Source organism: Leiobunum rupestre, chromosome 1 (genome assembly GCF_980474605.1).
Source record: "Leiobunum rupestre chromosome 1, qqLeiRupe1.1.hap1, whole genome shotgun sequence".
Classification (NCBI taxonomy): Eukaryota; Metazoa; Arthropoda; class Arachnida; order Opiliones; family Sclerosomatidae; genus Leiobunum; species Leiobunum rupestre.
The window spans coordinates 6,434,379-6,456,688 of NC_143384.1; the positions used below are offsets into that span (position 1 = coordinate 6,434,379).

Genomic DNA, 22,310 nt, shown 5'->3' on the forward strand with positions numbered 1-22,310 from the left:
TTTACGCTCCGTTTTGTTTGTCGCCTATCATTTCGGTCCGTTTCCGCTACGTTTCACTTATCGTCAATATTTTCCGTCCGTTTCCGCTCCGTTTGTTTCTCCGATATTATTTCCGTTCGTGTTCCGTTCAGTTTCATTAATCGTCTATATTACTTAATATTTATTTACGCTCCCGTTTTATATTTTGCTTTCCCTCAGTATACACTCTTTTTAGAAACGTTTACTGGGCGCCGCCATTATCGTACAGACAACCAACAAGCAAGCCCTCTACCGCAGAAATTTCATCCCCCCAAAACCGGTTTTCTCATCACCCTCCCCGTAGACTGTAAGGTAATGGCGGTCGATTGGGAAGGCGTGTTTCAGAGTCTATAGTCTTGAAAAATGAGAAAAAATTATTTTATTTTCCGGAATACAGAAATTTACAGAAACAATTATTATTTCTAATGAATTGAATGTAAAACTAAAACTTTACCGGAATCCGGGTCACCCTCCAATTTATTCCCCCTTTTCGCTAAACGGCCTTTGTACCTTTTGCGATACTGCGCATTGATGTACGCAACGTAGTCGTAGAGAAAAAGGCTTCAGTTGCAGTTATGTTTCCCACGAGCCGGTGAAGAAGGGGGATTATGATCTCACTGTCTGGAAAAGTGCGAGACCCAATCAGCAGCCCAAGAGAGAAATGAAAACAGTGTCCATGCTTCAATAAACGACGTTTTTTTCGAAAATTTGCACCGATCCCGTTCCATTACAAAGGTTTTGGAATATTTTACTCCGATCCCGTTCCGTTACAACGATTTTTCGGAAATTTGCTCCGATTCCGTTCCGTTACAAAGATTTTTCGGAAATTTGCTCCGATCCCGTTCCGTTACAACGATTTTTCGGAAATTTGCTCCGATTCCGTTCCGTTACAAAGATTTTTTGGAAATTTGCTCCGATCCCGTTCCGTTACAACGATTTTTCGGAAATTTGCTCCGATTCCGTTCCGTTACAACAAATTTTCGGAAATTTGCTCCGATTCCGTTCCGTTACAACAAATTTTCGGAAATTTGCTCCGATTCCATTCCGTTCCTCTACTTTCTTATAAATTAGCTCCGATTCCGTTCCAGCGCCGCGGAACGGAACGGAGTCCGCGGAAACGGACTAATTTCCGCTCCGTTGCAGCTCTCTACTTGACGTAGTAAGAATGGAATTATTTCCAGCATCGATGAAGCTAATAGATAATATTATTTTGTAAAATGATATGCATTGGATCTTGGACGAATATTTATTCGTCCAAGATTGGATTTTTTAAGAAGATTACTTGTTTGTGTCAGTCCTGTTAGTGTCTCCTTACTCAACAGCATTTTTTTTCCAGCTTTAGTGAAGTCCCCTTCTCTTGTTTTCCCATAGAACTCCCAATCTTCAAGGTATTTTAGAAAATTATTTTGTAGCCACTGAAATGTTCTCAAAACATTAATCTCAAAGTTCTATTTAGGTAATATTATTATTATTATTATATTATAATATTGGGCGAATACCACTTTTAGCCTATCGCAATGAATATCGAATACCCGAAAATTTCTAATCGAATACCAAGACAAATAGTAGTTTTCAAACCAAATATTGAATAGTTAGGCTTAATGAGAATATTACCTTATCGAATAATATAGATGTTATTCGATATTCTGTAATATACCCAAATGGTCATGAAACTAATATCGAGACGGTTATCCGCCCAGCCTAAGAACATCAACTAATATATCATATAATTACCTCGAGTCGAGGATCATCTGTGGCAGTAAATGGTTTCAAGTTTGGATTTCATGTTTTTGGTCCTCACTTGATTCCTTACATTTAGGACATCAAACCACTTATTGAATATTTCAATAAATTTTATAGTTTCGGATTTTTCACTTGTAGTTTTAAATTCATGCCGGAGGGCATTTGCCATGGATTGGCTGAGTACTTGCGCCGCGTATTTCACTTTCATTTTGCTATACGATCCAGGATAAACGTGGTCATGGGTTATTATATGAAACATTCGAAGGGAGCCACTTTGTTGTTTTTCCTTTTTAAACAATTCAGCTATAGTACTCCAAAGAATGGCTTGAGCTATAATATTAAGTTTTCTTACTTTACAATCCTCAGTACTATTAGCAAAAAATTTCTTGAAGTTTTTAAAAGATGGGGAACGTCAAAAATGAAATAAATTGGACGATATTCGTCATAAGCATATCTATTTGTTGATTTAAAGCTACTTGAGGTGTTGTCGTTGAAGGCCTTTCTATTACTAGCATCTCCGTTTCCAATTACGCACAAAAGTTTAAAACTACATTGTTCTAATTTTTTTATAGCTTCAGAAATTATGGAGTCTAATGTATCAACTGTAAGTGAATGCGTGGCGAAATAGGCAAATGGATATTTCATATGGGTTGTCAGTCCTCCCAGCATAAGTAGAGAATGCACTATTTTCCCCCATATTCATTTAATGGTGTATAACCTACTATATCGCCTGTTGATGCTTTATATACCAGGTCTTCTTTAATTTTAACTTCGTCAATAAGCAACCCATAGTACTGTGGAATTTCTGGCAAAGTTCTTGGTTTTATCTCTTTTGAAATTTTTTCGACGATTTCATCGTGGAATCCAGGCGAATTTCCAATTATAGACTTTTTCCTCAGAAGGGCACTTTTAGAAGGTAATTGCAAAGATTCTTATTCTCTTAATATTTTCTACATCGATGGAGATTTGTGTAACAAAAACATACAACATTTTACAACTGAAGGATGCCATCTTCTTTGAGAGGATTGACTATTCTTCGTCAACATTTCTAACTGAACCTGCAAAAATATATCTTTAAACTTTCTTTTAGTTTTCTTTTCACTCAACTTGGTTTTGGGAACTTCCAGAAGAACGTTGTGATCGCAAGCTGGCACAGTGGCACCACATTTAGAAATTTTCGATGAACATTTTTGTGTCAGTCATTTATTTTTCACCTTTAAGTTAATTTCTTTTCTTTTCTGGACTTTCAACTGAGAAACTAATTCATTTTTATTTAGTTTCAACTTATGGCAGTGATTAAAAGATTTTAGTTTGCGCTTCCTGCTCAACTGCAGTCTAAAACTAGATCTCAGTTTACGGCACATAATACAGCTTTGAAATTTGTCGCTCAAAGGCCTCCAAATGTTCTTGAATCTCCACTTCTCCAGCTACATAGTCTTGGACTAAGTCTTCATTCAAATCGGAGTTATTAGAATCTAATTCCATAGAATTGATGTTTCCAACGGGTACTGTAAATCTAGAATACGTCCTGATATTTGAAGAAAAAGATGCGACATATTCATGTAAATTGGATAAGCCATACGGAAGTTATTGAATTTTCACTGCATTTTGGCCACCATTTTCCAAGATGGCGGAAATTCCACCAATGGGAGAACACCGGAGACCACACCGCGTGAAAGAGCGCCCCAAAATATATAAAGTAGGAAACTTTCAGCTTTGTTTTAATTTGTTGCGGGTTCACCTAAATTTTGAGCTAACTTTCCTGTACTAATAAACGTGTTTTTGCTCGTATTGATAACGATCTGAAACCGGCAGCTATTTTGCTAACGGATAGTACGCAAAAATGTGCTTGATCCAAAATTTCAGATTACGCAATCGCTCTACGACAGACTATCATTAAAGGGAGTACCTAGTAAATACCAAAATCGTCTGCTTAAACTCGTTTTTGGGTAACTAGCGCCAAGCACACCTAGCTTTGTTAAACCTGGTGGCAGACATGCAAAATTCGTTGATCCACCATAAACATGGAACTACGTACTCCCTTTAAAAACAATGATCAGTGCGACTTTTAGCTCTCATTATATTTATGTTTATTCAACTAGAAAACAATTAATTTATTTCATATTCAGTAAGAATAATAACAATAATAATCAGCTAGGCTAATACCCAAGGCACCGCCTTAGGCCTAAGTCATCATGCGACTTTTGAAGCCCTTAATTTAGGGGGCCGTGTTACAATGCGTAGGAGGGTGGTGGCAAGCCCTGCATGCCACGAGATCGAGCCAACAGCTCCCTACACTAACTATTACCGTTAACCTAGACAAGTTTTTATGGAAGGGGAAACCGAAGAACTCGGGGTTAAACCCCTTAAACCAGTGGGGAGAAAACTATCAAACTCATTTTGGGAAACATAACGATGCCAAAACGAGTGTAGTGTAATCCAAACGAAAACTTTTATTCGTCTGTCCCGGATTACCGGAAGAGTAATATTATTCGAGATAAAGATCGTTGCGAATTTATCGCCTCGTGTCTCTACTCTCCAAGGTGAAAACGAAAAATAATAATAGGCAAAAAGTCAGATTAATGGTTCGATAAGTTTGCTTCTTTTTCTCAATAATACACGATTTAAAATTAAAATTAAGGTTTAGTAATTTTTTTATAAAAGGAAAGTTTCGGCCGGATTAGTCGGCCCTCACCAGAGATGGGCAAAAACCAATTTTCAGAGCTCACACTCCTCTCTTTAGAGTCAGCTGTTGGAGCTCGCACTCGCGCTCTTCTCTTTTTTTTCTCAGAAGCTTGAGCTCGCGCTCGCACTCTTCTCTTTTTTGGCGGAAGCTTGAGCTCGCGCTCGCGCTCTTCTCTTTATATGGCGGAAGCTTGAGCTCGCACTTGCGCTCTTCCCTTTTTTGGCGGAAGCTTGAGCTCGCGCTCGCTCTCTTCTCTTTTTATATCCGAAAGTGGAGCTCGCGCTCACGCTCTTCTCTTTTTATATGCAAGAGTGAGCTCGCGCTCGCGCTCTTCTCTTTTTTCATCCGAGAGTGGCGCTCGCGCTCAAAAATAGTTCTCCCACTCTTTTGTCGTTCTTTGTCAGAGCACGGCCAACTTTGACACTCGCGCAATAGCGGCCAACCCATTCGCCGAAATTCCATGAACAAGGATTTTCCCGTTATAAACTATCGGCGTTCAGCACTACGCTCGTTTTTATATTAGCTTCAATGCAAAAACTATTCTAAAAATAGTTTTCCGCTAGGGGCGCTCGACACCGAGATATAGTTTTGTTTCGTAGGTGAACATATAAAATCCAACGAATGGGCTGGCCGCTATTGCGCGAGTTGGCCGTGGTCAGAGAAAGAAAAACCGCCATCATCTCCGACGGTTCGATGGTCCGACCTGGCAACCTCTGACTCAGAGGTCGGAGATCGCCCTCTTTTTTTTAAAGAGAACGGAGCTCGTACTCTTCTCTTTTTTATCCGAGAGCTGAACTCGCACTCGCGCTCTTCTCTTTTTACACCCGAGAGTGGAGCTCGCGCTCGCGCTCTTCTCTTTTAATACCCGAAAGTGGAGCTCGCGCTCACGTTCTTCTCTTTTTATATGCGAGAGTGAGCTCGCGCTCGAGCTCTTCTCTTTTTTTACCCGAAAATGGAGCTCGCGCTCGCGCTCTTCTCTTTTTTCATCCGAGAGGGGCGCTCGCGCTCAAAAATAGCTCTCCCACTCTTTTGAGCTGAGAGTGCGCCCATCTCTGGCCCTCACTGGGCTGGATAAATCGGCCGAAACTTTTACTACGGGAAAATGTCGGCCGAATTAGCTGGTTGCTGATGGACGACTATTCCGGCTGAAACTTTCGGTTTGGAAAATTTCAGCCTCCAACAATTCGTAAGCTATTTCGGCCGAAAGTTTCGGCCGTTTTAGCCACATTTTAGTTGAAAGCTTTTCCGGCCGAAAGTTTCGGCCCTTTAAAATATCTATAAAAAGTTTATTAAAATTTATAGGATTCTGAAAATTGATAGGTAATTTTAAAATATTCCTACAGTTATAAATATTCCTAGAGGTCGTATCAAAACAAGTGATGTATCGTTTGAAAGGTTACAGGAACGCGACAAACATACACAAATTCCATCGAACAGGGTTGAGGCGACGTTTCGTAGTAATGGGGCAAAGTAAGGCTTAATTTTTCTTCTTCTTCTTCCATCTTCTCCTCGCAGACCGCTCTACAGCAAAACCTATTGAACCGATTTAAATTCAATTTGGTATACAGTTTCAAATTAAGCTCCCATTGTGTCCTTAAAAAGAAGAAGTTCATATGTGGTATAGTTCTTGAGCTACGCCGACAAATGTACGGAGTAATAAACACATAAGAAGTACTAAACCGGAGCGCCCATCGATTTAAAAAAATTAATGCAAAAGGTTTGAGGGTTGATTTTAGGTGAAAACGTGGTGTTGTGTTCGGAAAAATAGTCTTAAAGGTTAAAACGCTCTCTATGACGGATATACTTGGAAACTATGTATGCAACATATTTATAGGTGGATTGTAGGTAAAAAGGGGCGCTGAATTCGCCAACAATAGTCTTGCGCGTGTCAGGGTGGGGGTTTCTCCGCTATAGGGCTTGTCGATAAATAAGTCCAGTTTATGACGTTTATGGGAATATAATTAAAGATCTTACCCTAGGGAAATAGATTAAACATTCGAATGCTACTGATTAATAGGCTGTTTCTAAGTGAAAGAGGTGCAGTGAGTTCGAAGTGTCTTGCCAGTGTCAGGGTGGGCAGTGTGCCGCCAGAGGGCGGTAAACCATGCCAATGAGTAATTAACATAGTACAAAACGTGTAAAGCTTAATCGTACAAGCTTATTTATTAACATTAACAAGTTGGCAAGCCAAAATATACCTCTCCTCGGAAGCATTGTCCCTAGTGGTAATAATTTCTCGAGATGACCCTCAAAGTTATATCTCCCCAATTCAGAGTTATTTACTAATAACGTAATCCCGGTTCAATCCCGCCCGGTATAAAATTTTAATTTGAATTAAAATAATTGAGACGAAACAACCGAGATTAATTTATTCAGAATATTATAAATTAAGTAGTTACAACAGTGAGTTAGACGTACTAAAACAATGCACAATTGACTTTAACCCTATTTACGGTACAAGTTTAGCAGTTAAAAATAATACGAAGCCAATTTTAATGAAAGAAATATCTACAGAGGGTATTTGTATTTTTGTCGCTTACGAAATACTTGCCGCATAGTTAACGCTCATTTTATTTCAACTATCGCCCGATCAAGATACCGTAGATATCTGGTAGTGGACGAATCGTAGACTGTCGGAACCTGTTGACGTTGTGACACATACCGCATGAAAAAGACCAAAACCGTCCAATTTCCCATATCATATAATGACTCGCACACCCAGGATATCAATGACTGCATTAGGAATCGTAGATATCCAAATATCCACACCAACAAAAAACTTATTAACAAGAAGCGAAAAACTTACCATTCACAAAGCACAGAAAGCCACTTGACTAAACGTATATCAATAAATGACCGTAGAGGGAATAGTTAGGGTTCTTTATAAATAAACACAAACGAACCCAATTGATGAACTGCATTAAACATCTTAATCAGCCGAGAAAACGTTTAAAATAAATTACGACCGAGTTGAAAACCAGACCAACTCGATATGTTGTTAATAAATGAATTATTAAGCTTGAAAACCAATACGCTAAACCTAATAGATAAGAATATACGACTGAAAAAAACTAAATAAATTACAAAAAACTAACGGGTTCTACCCTTTATCTTATCTGCTGACTGCGCTAAAACAAGATTTGACCATTAAATTTTTTGAAAATGCGACGTATACACTTTGAAGGTTCCGTCAAAAATTATCCTTTCCCAAACGTAAAGGTTCTCAAAACATTAATACACAAAAAATAAGTAAAAAGGTTCCTCCAAAAAATGAACCATTTTGCGGAAGAAGTAAATAATTTTAAAAGAATAAAAGATAAAACAAATATACAACCGCAAAAATAAAACGTCAAATAATAGAAGAAACAATCTTAAACTCCATTCATTAAAAAAACACTAAACAAAAGTACCAAATTGAAATAAAGCAACTTATTATATTAAACAAGATTAAGTCTTTATAATTTTTTCGTAAAAAAACCACATTAGGCCTTCACAATTTCATTCGTAAAAAAATTCAAGACTTTGTTAACTATTATGCTTACAATGAGTGTCTTATTTGCAGTGTAGCTTGAAGTTATCGTTGGTTCTGTGGTAGAGCGCTCGACTGCCTAACTGAACGGCCCGGGTTCGAAACCTGGGTGACGCATTTGTTTTTAATCAAATGAGAAATCGCTAAATTAGAATTTCTTCGATGCAATAATTTCAATTTCAATTCTATTTCAATTAAACCAAAATTTCGTACTCTATTAAATACGCTTCCGATAAAGCTGAAGGTCTAATTTTCAATAAGGCGTAACAAGTGTCGGTGGTTCTGTGGTAGAACGTCCGCCTGTCAATCAGGAGGTCTCGGGTTCAAATCCCGCCCGATGCGATCGCAAATTGATACTAAGACGAATACCGTGTACAACTGGTGGAAACCCTGCCATTGGACGTTGAGAGGTAGCATTACACTCAGCCCTCGGTCCGTCCCAAAGTCATTAAGAAGAAGTTGGAGAGAAAACGCCCATATAACACAACAGACTCAACATGCACAACCATCAGAACACAAACACAACAAATTCAACACTCACAACCTACGCATAAACATTACAAAAACGTAATACACCAAACCGTCACGACGGTGAGCGAAAAAACACCATCCAAACCAAACCGCAAATGCATTCGTTAACGCTCACCGTCACACGGTGGTTTTGCCACCCCTTTGAGAAACTGCGTACGCAATGATTACACTTTGCACCGAAAATGCGAACGCGTTCGCAGTCCTGACAGACAGACAGACCCACCCACAGACCCACCCACAGACCCACCCACAGACCCACCCACAGACGAACCCACAGACCCACCCACAGACAGACACGGTCGTTGTATAACCCCTCCTAGGGGACTTTGTCCCCTCGGAGAGGTAACAAGTTGGCAAGCCAAAATATACCTCTCCTCGGAAGAATTGTCCCTAGTGGTATTAATTTCTCGAGATAACCCTTAAAGATATATCTCCGCAATTTAGAGTTATTTGTTAAAAATATTAACCCATTTCTATCCCGCCCGGTATAAAATTATAATTATAATTAAAATAATTGAGACGAAACGACCAATTTTAATTTATTCAGAATATCATAAGTTAAGTAGTTACAACAGTAAGTTAGACGTACTATAACAATGCACAATTGAATTAAACCCTTTTACAGAACAAGTTTATCAGTTAAATATAATACGAAGCAAATTTTTATGAAAGAAATATCTACAGAGGCTTTTTGGAATTACTCGCTTACGAAATACTTGCCGCATCTTTAACGCTCATTTTATTTCAACACTCGCCCTTGATGAAGATACCGTAGATATCTGGTAGTGGACGACTCGTTCACTTCCTGTTGACGTTGTGACGCATACCACATGAAAAAGACCAATGTCGTCCAATTTCCAATATCATATAATGACTCGCACACCCAAGAAATCATTGACTGCGTTAGAAATCGTAGATATCCAAATATCCACACCAAATGTATTTACAAGAAGCAAAAACCTTACCATCAACAAAGCACAGAGAGCCACTTGACTAACCGCCAGCTTTTAAAGCAATTAACGTTAAATTATCTCCTTTGAATTAACAGAACTATATATAGGTCGTTAAGAAAGTGGACCACCCACAGGGTCTACCCTTTAACCCTCTAATCTCGGCTGACTGCGCTAAAACAAGATTTAACCTTTAAAAAATACCAGATTAGGCCTTCATAAATTCATTAATAAAAAAAGACTTTATTACCTATTATGCTTACGATGCCTGTCTTAATTTCAGTGAATCTAAGCAGCTATCGGTGGTTCTGTGGTAGAGCGCTCGACTGCCAAGCCGAATGGTCTGGGTTCGAAACCTGGGTGGCGCATTTGTTTTTAATCAATAGAGAAACGCTAAATTAGAATTTCTTCGATGCAATAATTTCAATTTCAATTCTATTTCAATTAAACCAAAATTTCCTACTCTATTAAATACGCTTCCGATAAAGCTGAAGGTCTAATTTTCAATAAGGCGTAACAAGTGTCGGTGGTTCTGTGTTAGAACGTCCGCCTGTCAATCAGGAGGTCTCGGGTTCAAATCCCGCCCGATGCGATCGCAAATTGATACTAAGACGAATACCGTGTACAACTGGTGGAAACCCTGCTATTGGACGTTGAGAGGTAGCATTACACTCAGCACTCGGTCCGTCCCAAAGTCATTAAGAAGAAGTTGGAGAGAAAACGCCCATATAAACACAACAGACTCAACATGCACAACCATCAGAACACAAACACAACAAATTCAACACTCACAACCTACGCATAAACATTACAAAAACGTAATACACCAAACCGTCACGACGGTGAGCGAAAAAACACCATCCAAACCAAACCGCAAATGCATCCGTTAACGCTCACCGTCACACGGTGGTTTTGCCAACCCTTTGAGAAACTGCGTACGCAGTGATTACACTTTGCACCGAAAATGCGAACGCGTTCGCAGTCCTGACAGACAGACAGACCCACCCACAGACCCACCCACAGACCCACCCACAGACCCACCCACGGACCCACCCACAGACCCACCCACAGACACGGTCGTTGTATAACCCCTCCTAGGGGACTTTGTCCCCTCGGAGAGGTAAAAATGAATTAAAGAGCATAATGACGTCACGTTTTCAAAAAATTAAAGTAAACAATATCTAAACGTACACAATGTGGGCGAAAGAGCTAGTCAGTTCTCAATATTCCAAATAGGTGAAAGTTCACTTCCCAATTTAGTTTATATTTATTATTTCCACTTTGTTACGTTTAAATGTATTATAACAACTTAGCTTCTATTGTTATAAACAAAAAGGCGTAAAATCCACAAAAAAACCATTATCTTATTTATCGACAAGTGATGTGCTCTGAAGTAATATGCTAGACCTGGCGTGTCCTAAGTGTTTTACTGAGTTAAAATCCTTAGTACAACCATAAAACATTTCAAAGAGAATGGCTAATATTAGAATCGCATTGTATCAAATATATTGTTTAGATCGAATTATATTATCTACTTTGTTTAAATTTACTCTTTTACCTTAAAACCATAATTAAATAAAGCAGACAAGTTGTTGACTGCAGTAATTACGTCACTTCAGTCAACAAATTGTCTGCTTTCAGTAATTTGCCAGTTTCAATAGTCGCACCGCCACCTATCGATAATGTACAGAAATGTTCGAGTACCACTAGTACGGACGGCTTCAGTCGAGGGGCAGGTCACTTCCATTTTGGGTGCGTCTTAATCATATTAATTTGATTTAATCAGGATAATCGTGATTAAATCAGGGTGATCAAGATTAGAAAATTTAATCCAGATTATAAAATTTAATCCAGATTATAAAATCTAATCACGATTTAATCAATCTAATCACAATTTAAACGTGATTTAATTATTCTAATCATGATCTAATCTTTTTATTCATGATCTAATCTTTTTATTCAGGATTTAATCATTTTAATCATATTTAATCATTCAATTATGATTAAATCAGATGTTAACATTCGAGCCATGATTAAACGTGATTTAAGCATTCTAATCATGATCTAATCTTTTTAATCATGATTTAATCATTTAAATCCGATTTAATCATTTAAATACAATTTAATCATTTAAATACAATTTAATCATTTAAACATGATTAAATCAGATTTAAACATTCTAGACATGATTTAAAGTGATGTAATCAACATAATCGTGATTAAATTGAATTTAGGCAAAATAATCACGGTTAAATTAGATTTAATCTTTGTAGGTGTGCGTCGTTAATCAAGGAAGTGATCTGCCCCTCGGTTTCAGTAATTTTGTCGAGTGTTTTTATTTTGTGTCGGTTGACCACGGTGGTACTTTGAGCGAGACAAGAAATAAACACGTGCCAACGTTTATTTAACTGCCAAGATATGTTAACTCTGATTATTGAAACTCGTTTACTATGCTTTTAAGGTAAAAGAGTAAATCTAAACAGAGTAGATAATATATTTCGATCTAAAAAATACATGCCCCTATAAATAAAATAAACAATCCGGGCCACGTTTTGCTAGAACGAAAGAAAACTTTAAAGTCGGGAGGTTGAAATGGTCCCGTGATTAGGTAATGCTGCCATCTACATCGTTTTTAGGAACTAATTCTTGATATTTATGCTTGCCTTTCGTCCGCTACGTTGTAAATTTTATGATTTGTGTTATGTATTAAATATTAGTTAAATCAAATATGCAAAGATGGCGATAGCGTCTCCATCAACAATTTATAATGTACAGTGTTACCAGTTGATAACGAAAATAAAGCAGTTTTACGAAATGCGGTAGTCGATTATTTCCAGTATTATTCTAACTCGTGAGTTAACATGTATTAACATAGAACAAGATAAAACATGGTGTCAGCTAAGCGATAGAACTATCATGCCACAAAAATATAGCCGATTACATTAGTTGTCGGGCAAAATAACATCGTAATCCATCCAAGTCGAGGAAAGTAGGCTTAACGATCGTCGAACAAAAATATCAATGGCGACAGCGGCAGCCGACATTCCACCGATAAAGCCTTTTGAAGCGGGAACAAATCCAAGCGAATCATGGCGTTATTGGCGAGAAGATTTTGAGGACTATATGGAAACGTTAGAATACGAAAATGAATCTGAAAAGCGCAAAACTGCATATTTCGTCACGTATGTGGTTCGGAATTAAAGAAGTTATATCGTACACTCAATCTGCAACCGTTAGAAGGGGCAATTGAAGTGACCTTGAAGCAGATTCTAGACGAATTCGATCTACAATTTGGGGAATACCAAAGTGAGATTTTTGCCTAAAGCCAAAGTATTTAATTATAATGACCAAGAAGTACCACTGATAGGCGTATGCTTATTGACGTGTGAGACAGACATCACAAGAGAAAAAGCGAACTGCAAATTCTATATAACCTCACTGAAGTCCTGTCCAATTCTCAGCCTACAAGCATGCAAAGCCTTGAAATTAATAAAGAGTGCAAAGTCTTAAAGTAGAGGATACACGAAGTCAGACTAAGCAAATCACGCGAAACCCTGAAGACGTTTTAAATGAATTCGAGGATGTATTTACAGGTTTGGGTTGCCTGAAGCGAATCGTGAAAATCAAACTTAAAGATGGTGCAATCCCGCACGTTAGCGTACCATTCGATATTCCATTGGCGCAGCACCATAAAGTTAAAGCTGAACTTCGACGAATGGAAGAAATGGGCATTATTTCAAAAGTCACAGAGCCTACCGAATGGGTCAGCAACATGGCTATTAAAGAAACGCCAACGAAAAGTAGAATTTGCCTCGATCCAAGACCACTGAATGAAGCAATAATTCAACCTCGCTACCCAATAGCAAAAGCGGAAAAATTGTTTTCAAGTCTACAAGGGTGTTCCATTTTCACAGTCCTCGATGCTAAAGACGGGTTTTGGCAACTTAAACTATATGAAGAATCGTCTTTACTAACTACGTTTACCACACCTTGGGGAAGGTTCAAGTATTTAAGATTACCGTTTGGACTCGTTAACGCTCCAGAAGAATTCCAACGAGCAATTGATGAGATCTATGAGAATGAACCGCAAGTGAACCCGTACTTTGATGACACACCCCTAGGGTCAAAGAATATTACGGAACATTGCGAATTGCTAAGACGAACGCTCACGATTGCGAGGGAAGTGAATTTAAAATTCAATCGGGCCAAAGTGCAACTAGCGAAGTTGAAAATTAAACTACTAGGCCACATCATACAACCGAATGGCATCGAACCAGATCCAATGAAGCTAGAAGCGATAAAGAATTTTGCTATACCACAGAATCGCCAAGATCTCTTACGATTTCTAAAAATGGTCACGTACCAAACCAAGTTCACACCACACTTATCTGACATGACACATTCCTTACGTCAACTTTTGAAGAAGAACTCAGTGTGGTTATGGGATGCTAACACGCAACGAGATTTTGACAATATCAAACAAGCGTTAATTAAATCGCCTTGTCTTCAATTGTTTGATAATAACAAACGTGTAACAGTCTCCGTTGGTTCGAGCAAACATGGACTAGGAGTTGTCTTACTTCAGGACAAGAGACCAGTCGCGTACGGATCAGCAACCCTTACCGACACTCAACAGCGATACGCGCAAATAGAGAAGGAGTTGTTAGCAGTAATTTACGGACTTGAACATTTCAATTATTACACGTATGGAACCAGTTTTGGTACAAACTGACCATAAACCATTGTTGGGACGCAGCAAAAAACCGTATGAAAAAATCACACCGCGACTACAGCGACTATTATTACGTTTAAACCGATATGACTTTACTTTAGAATATGTGCCAGGAATAGATCTTGTTATCGCAGATGCGTTGTCTCGGTCGCAACTACCAAATGTGACCTTCAGCGACGTAGCAGAAGAAAAACGACCTTCAGTCAAAGTTTGTCTCATAGCAGAAGGCTCAACGAAGAAATGGACTGAAATTGAGGAAGTTACTCGTAATGACGAAGAACTGAAATCAGTCATTAAATATGTGCAAAATGGATGGCCAGAAAATAAATCGAAAACTGAGTCACTATCCAGGTCATATTGGCACTGCCGAAATGAACTTCACATATCAGTTGAGGGAATTCTGTGTAGAGGGCAAAGACTACTCGTACCTAAAGCATCGCGTCCAGACGTATTAGAGAAATTACACATTGCACACCGGGGAGTGGTTGCCACCAAATCAAAAGCGAGGGAATATTTCTATTGGCCACACATGAATAGTGAAATTGAAGAATTTATCAGTAAATGTCGAATTTGTCAAGAGCATCAAAAAGGAAATCCGCATGAACCATTTCCGGATAGAAAATTACCCACACGACCTTGGGAAAAGTTAGCATGCGACTTCTTCGAACTTAAAGGGAAGACGTATCTTCTCATGGTAGATTACTTCTCGAAATATGTTGAAGTTCAAATGATGCATGGTACAACAGCTCAATCGGTTATCACTGCTATGAAAGCCATTTACGCGAGACACGGCATTCTGGAAGAAGTAGTGAGTGATCAAGGTCCACCATTCAACTCTGAAGCGATGACGCAATTTCACATCGAATGGAACATTAACCACAACATGTCGTCACCACTATATCCGCGCTCCAACGGACAAGTCGAACGCACCGTTCAGACACTAAAAACTACCCTAACTAAAGCGGCCGAAGAGGGAAAAGATTTACATTTCATACTATTAGACTATCGTATCACACCAACTAATGGCCTCGCGTCACCAACTGAATTATTAATGGGTAGACGAATACGATCAATATTACAAACGCACCCATCGCGATTGAAACCGAACTTCGAGATCGATTCTACACTGACAACACTTCGAGCACGTCAAGAAAACCAAAAGAAGTATGGCAATCGACGAGCGAGGAAACTCCCGGATATCAAAGAAAACGCGCGAGTTTGGTTCCGTCAAAGGAAGGAGGAAAAGTGGAAACAAGGCGTAATAGTGAAGGTTGGACCACAACCGCGATCATATGGTATTCGAACGGAATAAGGAAGGGTCTACACCAGAAACCGTTTCTATCTACGACCGGATAATACAGTACCACCAGAACAGCAATATATTTAATATAATATTAAAATATTTTACTGTGCTGCGTTGCGGATATTTCAATTCATTTTACGTCTTACTGTTTATTTCTTAATGTTGCGCTCCTTTCGTTGAACCCCCTAACCCCCCCCCCTTATATACGTCCTTGGTTTTAGGTATGATTTTGAAATTTTGAAATCGTATACAAGATGTAGGGGGTCACGTACTGTGAATATGTCGATGACCTTGAACTATGTCTTCAAGGTCATCCAAAAACTAACTCGAGAACCGCAAGTGTTAGAAAGTTGGTTCCAATTAGAAAAGTGTTTCAAGTGACTTTTTAAGTACCAGTAGGTTTGACCTGATCGGATGTGACCAATAGGAAGCCGAGAAATGCTAGATGAAAAACAAAAAGGTGGTTAATCGAAAGCGAGGTTCGGGAGCTGATAACTCTAAAGATACTCGGGTTAGAGTACTGACATTAGCTAAACATCCTCATCAGGATTGAGGGTCTTTAGTTTAAAAATTTCAATGACCTTGAACCATGTCTTCAATGTCATCCAAAAACTAACGTTAGAACCGTAAGTGTTAGAAAGTTGGTTCCAATTAGAAAAGTGTTCCACGTCACATTGTAGACCTAATTAGCTTTGATTCGATCGAATTTGACCAATTGGAAGTCGCGGAACTGTTTTTCACAATCACAAAGGTCGTTAAAATGAAAATTGAAAGAAAACGCACATAACTCGCAACCAATTCGTGTTACATCGAAATTTGCTAGACAAACTCATTATGGTGGAAATTTTTAAAGTTTATAAAATCGGATGACCTTGAAGACGTGGTTTAAGGTGTGAAAACATTATCTCGCGATCCATTGTGTTTAGAAACTAGGTTTCAATAGGAAATTTCAATTTGCTAATCACCACTTTCTCGTCAAAGTAGTTTTGAACCATGTCTTCAAAGACATTCAAAAATGACCTTGAGAAATAACTAGAAACTGAATCACCAATAAAAATATACGTTATCACAACGTTATTTTCTACAAATTCAATATTAATTTAACCTAGTGTTGTAAGTCCGAAAATTTTCCGCGGAAAATTTCCCGCTCGGAAAATTTTCAGGAAAATGACCGAGGCTTTTTTTCTGGAAATTTTTCCGTATTTTTCCGAAAAAAATAAAAACAAGTTTTCATTCCGTGATTAGTCTAATATATTGTTTGCAAATTGAAATAAAGTGGTATTTTCGCCTCATTTTTTCGAATCTGAAAGTAAAACTAAACCTCTAGACTAGTTTAAACTGATTAACAATGTAATGCTATTAATGGTTTGTAGTATGTTTACTGATATTAGACATTTTATATCGATATTAAGTTAAAAACATTTAAAACCATTAAAAGGTAATTTATGTCTCAAATTTTTATTTTTCAAATTTGCGGAAAATTTTCCGCATTTTATTTTTCCAGAAAATTAACAACACTATTTTAACCTGAAGCGAAGGATTAATTTGAATTACTCTCATCCAAAATAAACGTTTCTAATTTAAAGGAATCTGTTGAGCTTTCGTCAGAACTACAATTATTAAAAAAAATCAGTAATGGGCTAAGGAGAAGTTGATACTGAAGGAGTATTAAAAATCTGATGGAATGAATTCTCCCACATTTTTCTGAAATCAAATTACTTCAGAAATTTGAACAATTTAAAAATATACCATTTAATATTATAGTTACTATTTACCTTTCTTTCAACAAGCACCAAGATAGAATTTATATCCAAATTCAGTTCACGTGAGGACTAAAAATAAAACCACGTGTCGTCCCGTTTGTTACGGCTGTTTCAAAGAATTCCCGCTAGCTGGCGCGTGACTTGCTTATGCCATTTGTGGTTGGAATTTTTCTGAAGTGCTTTATCCATTTAGGCACTACTATTGCTAATCCAAGTAGCAACCTTCCATCAGCTCACAACGATCCCATGAAACCATTTTTAAAGTTTAAGCCTTCGCTATAGAGTCTCATCAGTTGAATTTCCACCGCAATACACTAGTGCAATCTCAAAACTGAAGTCGGTACTTTTATTGTCGGCCATGTTGTAAGAGTCGTGCTTATAAGGTTTTTGTACTGCTTGTGTGGTTTGCTATTGCTCAAACTTATTTTAACTTTAACATAGGGCGTGTTTGTTGTGTGACACATTTGTCAAAGGAAAAATATAGCTTCCATAGGAAACCCAAAATTATCGTTAATCAAGGTGAAAAGACCAAGAACTTATCTACTGAAAGACATTTCAAATTTTTAAAATGTCTACAAATCAGTCCAGAATCCCTTAGAGATCAGAATATGGTATGCTCAAGACAATTTATTTCTGGAGATTGTGTTCTTCCTCAAGTATAAATAAATACGTTCTTCGTGGATGCTTCTCTCTGCGGTGATATGTTCCTTTGAGTAAAAAATATACAGAGTACCTGAAAGTTCTTTTCGCTTTCCTGCATGGAAAATTACAGATGTCGTGTTCGCGGGCCATACGAAATGACAACGTACGTCAGATAACTAATCTACACGTTACATTTGTTGGCATTTCGCGAAGGTCTCAATAGCGAATGTCGGTATTATACCAGTTAAAGTATTATGTCATCCTACACGATAACGAATTATTTACTCAACCAGTGCCATTTTTCCTTAATGGTTCAATTCCTCTTTGTATAATCAAAGATCGTTCACAAATTGTGTGTCCTTTATCGGTAAAATAAACGAGTCATTAAAGGGAATATGAATGATCCGCTTTGGCATGACTGAAGCTAATAAAGGTAAACACAAGTTTATAATGCGTGTTAGCAGCTGATTTTTACAATCAGAAAACTCCCTTTAATTAGTGAAAAAAATTAACTTTGATAGCTTGAGTCTCAGTGTTCCGAACTGGTATTTTACAGGCGGTAAATAATGTAATAAAAAATAGTTAATAACGTTTTGGTTTTAAATCGGAAAAGTTGAAAATTATGGTAAATAATGGTTAATAATAAATATCCATGAATTATTTACCATAATTGAATTATAAATCTACAATGAAAACTATTATATTTAATACTGAAATTTAAAAAAAAACTTAAAATGCAAATAAATCATAGATTTTGTTTGTTGAATAATTTTCTTGATTTCCCACATAATTATACCCTAAAAACCAATATTTACCGTTTTTTACCAGTGGTGTTTTTGGAACACTTCTCGAGTCCCTATATTTTATACTTTAAAGTAGTGTTGTTAATTTTCCGGAAAAATAAAATGCGGAAAATTTTCCAGAAAAATTTCCGGAAAATTTTCCGCAAATCGGAAAAATAAAAATTTGAGGTATAAATTACCTTTTAATGGTTTTAAATGTTTCTAACTTAATATCGATATAAAATGTCTAATATCAGTAAACATACTACAAACCACTAATAGCGTTACATTGTTAATCAGTTTAAACTAGTCTAGAGGTTTAGTTTTACTTTCAGATTCGAAAAAATGAGTCCAAAATACCGCTTTATTTCAATTTGCAAACAATATATTAGACTAATCACGGAATGAAAACTGGTTTTTATTTTTTTCGGAAAAATACGGAAAATTGTCCGCGGAAAATTTTCCGACTTACAACACTACTTTAAAGGGTAACAGTTCTGATGAAATTTAATTTTTTCGAACTCCAATGTGGCCCTTCAAAAACCTCCTCGACATTTCAGTTTGAAAATTCAGTGACCTAATTCGAAAATCTCACTAATGCTTGCTTCAAGAAATATTATTAAATTTACGAAATTATAAAATTGACTATTTTAAACATTCGTTTCGTTTGAGAAGGTCATTCTTTTGAATTAAGAGATCCATTAGGTATTTATCGTCATCAACCCAACGTGGTAGCCATTCTTCTAACGAAGAAAATAAACCATTAGCTTGTCTTCATTATTCGGTCTGTAGAATACGATGCTTATTTGTCCTTTAATTAATTTATCTGTATTTTAACTATTAAAGTATCATTTATTAATAATATGACTAAAACCTCATCGAAAATTTTAATTAGAAAAATAAATAAATTTATTTTTTGGCGGAGGCAGGCGATGAGAAACCCTCGTTCGTTTGCCATGAGGCAACAATGACTTGACGATTTCACAACAAATGATTTATATTCGAATAAATCAATACTATATTTCCGAAAACATGTACTTTCCGTTGGAGTAGGCATACATTCATTTGGAGGGTGACATTGACGAGATCAACTTTGCTGTTGGAGAAGTACGTCGAAACTAAATAATTTTCGCTTTAGATTTATCAGTCATAATTCTCACATGCATCCGAAACATGTGCTTTTCAATGACGTAAACCGGTTTTTCTTGAAACGTTGACAGTGACGACGAAGACTATGCTGTTCGGGGAACTAGGGGAAAATAAATTTATTTAGGGCATCGGTTTATTAATCTGGCAATTTCGTCATCTGCAGCAAGAACCATAACTTCCGACCTTGTACGGACGAAATGTAGACTCAACTTTAACATTTAAGATACTATATAAACGCCGTAGCGAATACCGGGATTTCACACTTCCAGCAAGCAACATCCAGCTCTCTTCATTCATTGGTAAGTCTTTCTCATTCTTAGCAGCGGTTTTTGCAGAGCAACTTTGGTATTAGATATTGAGATTTCTATATACCACCTTTAAACTTGTCGGTTTCGTAATTAAGTAGTTTAATTATTCTTTTCGATGCGCTCCCAGATTCTGTCTACGGTAAAAACTTTATATCTGGAGAGTAGTGTCTCTAAACGAAATTCTGTGTCTAGACAATTTTCTCTGGTGGCAAGATATTCTTTGAAAAAAAGAAGTTTCTCTAGAGACTAATCTTTCTTTGGAGAAGAGATTTATTTCTAGAGACAACTCTAATTCAACCTTAACGACAATTACGAAGCATAATGCTTAATTCTGTTATTGTGTGAATAACTTTATACCTGAAATTAATTTAGTGATATGTTGGAAGGATATTTGGTGCTGTTAATTTTGCGTCCAGAAGCTTTAAGTGTGCCCCTTTGCTTGCCCTAAAATTTGGCAAAAATCAACAAAACGTTGTCACTCAATTATTTTATCTTCTCAATTGAAATAGATCATCGCAATTCACGAGACGAAATGCCTGGAAAATTGATCATGCTTCTTTTCATGTTGGTTTCCCATCGTAAGTTCAAACTAATTTTTTTATATTGGGATTATAGCTTCTTATTTAATTAATTTTTCAATTCTAAAAACCATGAAAGATTCTACATTCTATAATCTTAGTATAATAGTAATAGCAACGATGAAGACCTCAGTATACCCCACGAATCCAACCGTCTTCACGAGGCCCGTCGAGTGTGGACCTTGGTCACGCCTACACAATAATGCAAACCCCATGAAATGCAAGGACCGGTTTATTTGTACTATGTGACTGATCCTTAAGAGTTCTTGGATACTAGACCATTGGCTTAAATAGATTGCTTAACGTCAGGATGACTCAGCATTTATAAGTCAATTATAACCCAAACTTTGGGTGATAGAATATTTTAACCGGAAATTAAAGGTAGTATGTTATGTTACGAATATTTTGATTATTATTTGTAACGATAACAAATGAATATCAAATACACACTTCACACACAAAGGCCCATATCACTCTAAATAATAATCAGCTAGGCTAATACCCAAGGCACCTCCTTAGGACTAAGTCATCATACGACTTTTGAAGCCATTAATTCGGGTGGCCGTTTTACAATGCGTAGGAGGGTGGTGACAAGCCCTGTCAATGAACAGCGAACCTTGCATCAAAAGCGTGAAATTCGATTATTCCTCATTGAACTTATTAAACATTATTCCCCTTAAAGAGAAACAAAAGTGGCTTGGGTAAAACTAATTGGCTGCAGCTTAAGCTGCACCGTGACATTTAAAATATCCAGTGTCACAGTTCAGGTTAAGAAGTTACAATATGATGAAACTGATGTAAATTTTGTGTTTTCAGATCTGATTATTTCGGTTATCGCCGCCCCTGGTGCTTGCAACTTATGCGACAAAGCTGCTGCCAATGAGACGATCCCCAATTGCGTCATTGGCGTCAAAGACGGAAACGTTTGCTGCACGTGCGGCAACGAAGACTATTTCTGTCAGACCCCGAATGCAGCTACGGCCGCGGGCACTGGTCTTCTTAACGGTCTCGTGGGCAAGCTCGGCCTTTTAGAAACTCTCTGCGGCCTTCTGGGAGGCCTGCTTAACGGGCTGGGTTTGGATTCGCTTCTCAAATGCCTCATGGACGATCCTTCGAAGACCATTCCTTCGTCTTGCACTCCGCCTCCAGTCAGAACCGGCAACATGTGTGTCTCAGGAGCCTCTTGCCAATAGACGAAATCTGTTCACAATTTAATTACGAATGTTATATTATGTAAGAGAGGTAAAAGACGAAAAAAAGTGTAAAACATACAGTTCAGTTAATGAGGCTATTTCAAGGCGTTTCGTAAGCCTAACATAACTTAGGCTTCTAAAATGTCTTGATGGAAGGACCGTATTTTACGTCGTTAACCTCTCTTTTTCTGAATTTTAAGATTGTACTAATTATTATCAAATAAAACAGTTATAATGCATTATAAATCCGTTGTTTGTTAGCTTATGAGTGTATAAGTATTCTTGTGGCGTCGTTATCGTTATAGCAGAAGGTAAGGGTAATTCTCTATTACGCCTACAAGCCCAGCCTTAGAGTCATGGCCGTCCTTTTCTCTACTAGTCTCACGAATAAACCCTATAAACC

At 37.5% G+C, this 22,310-nt stretch overlaps 1 protein-coding gene across 2 annotated transcripts; it reads left to right on the forward strand.

Moving 5' to 3' along the window:
• The first annotated feature begins 19,732 nt into the window (after positions 1–19,732).
• LOC149960505 (uncharacterized) lies at positions 19,733–22,060 on the forward strand. Of its 2 annotated transcripts, XM_090166883.1 has the most exons (4): positions 19,733–19,786; positions 19,900–20,127; positions 20,646–20,714; positions 21,531–22,060. In XM_090166883.1, exons 3-4 carry the CDS (start codon positions 20,669–20,671, stop codon positions 21,905–21,907), a joined length of 423 nt encoding a protein of 140 aa, XP_090023009.1. In that variant the 5' UTR covers positions 19,733–19,786; positions 19,900–20,127; positions 20,646–20,668; the 3' UTR covers positions 21,908–22,060. The 2 variants fall into 2 exon arrangements, with proteins under 2 accessions (XP_090023009.1, XP_090022973.1); XM_090166847.1 differs by having other exon boundaries at positions 19,762–20,127.
• Positions 22,061–22,310: the final 250 nt, after the last annotated feature.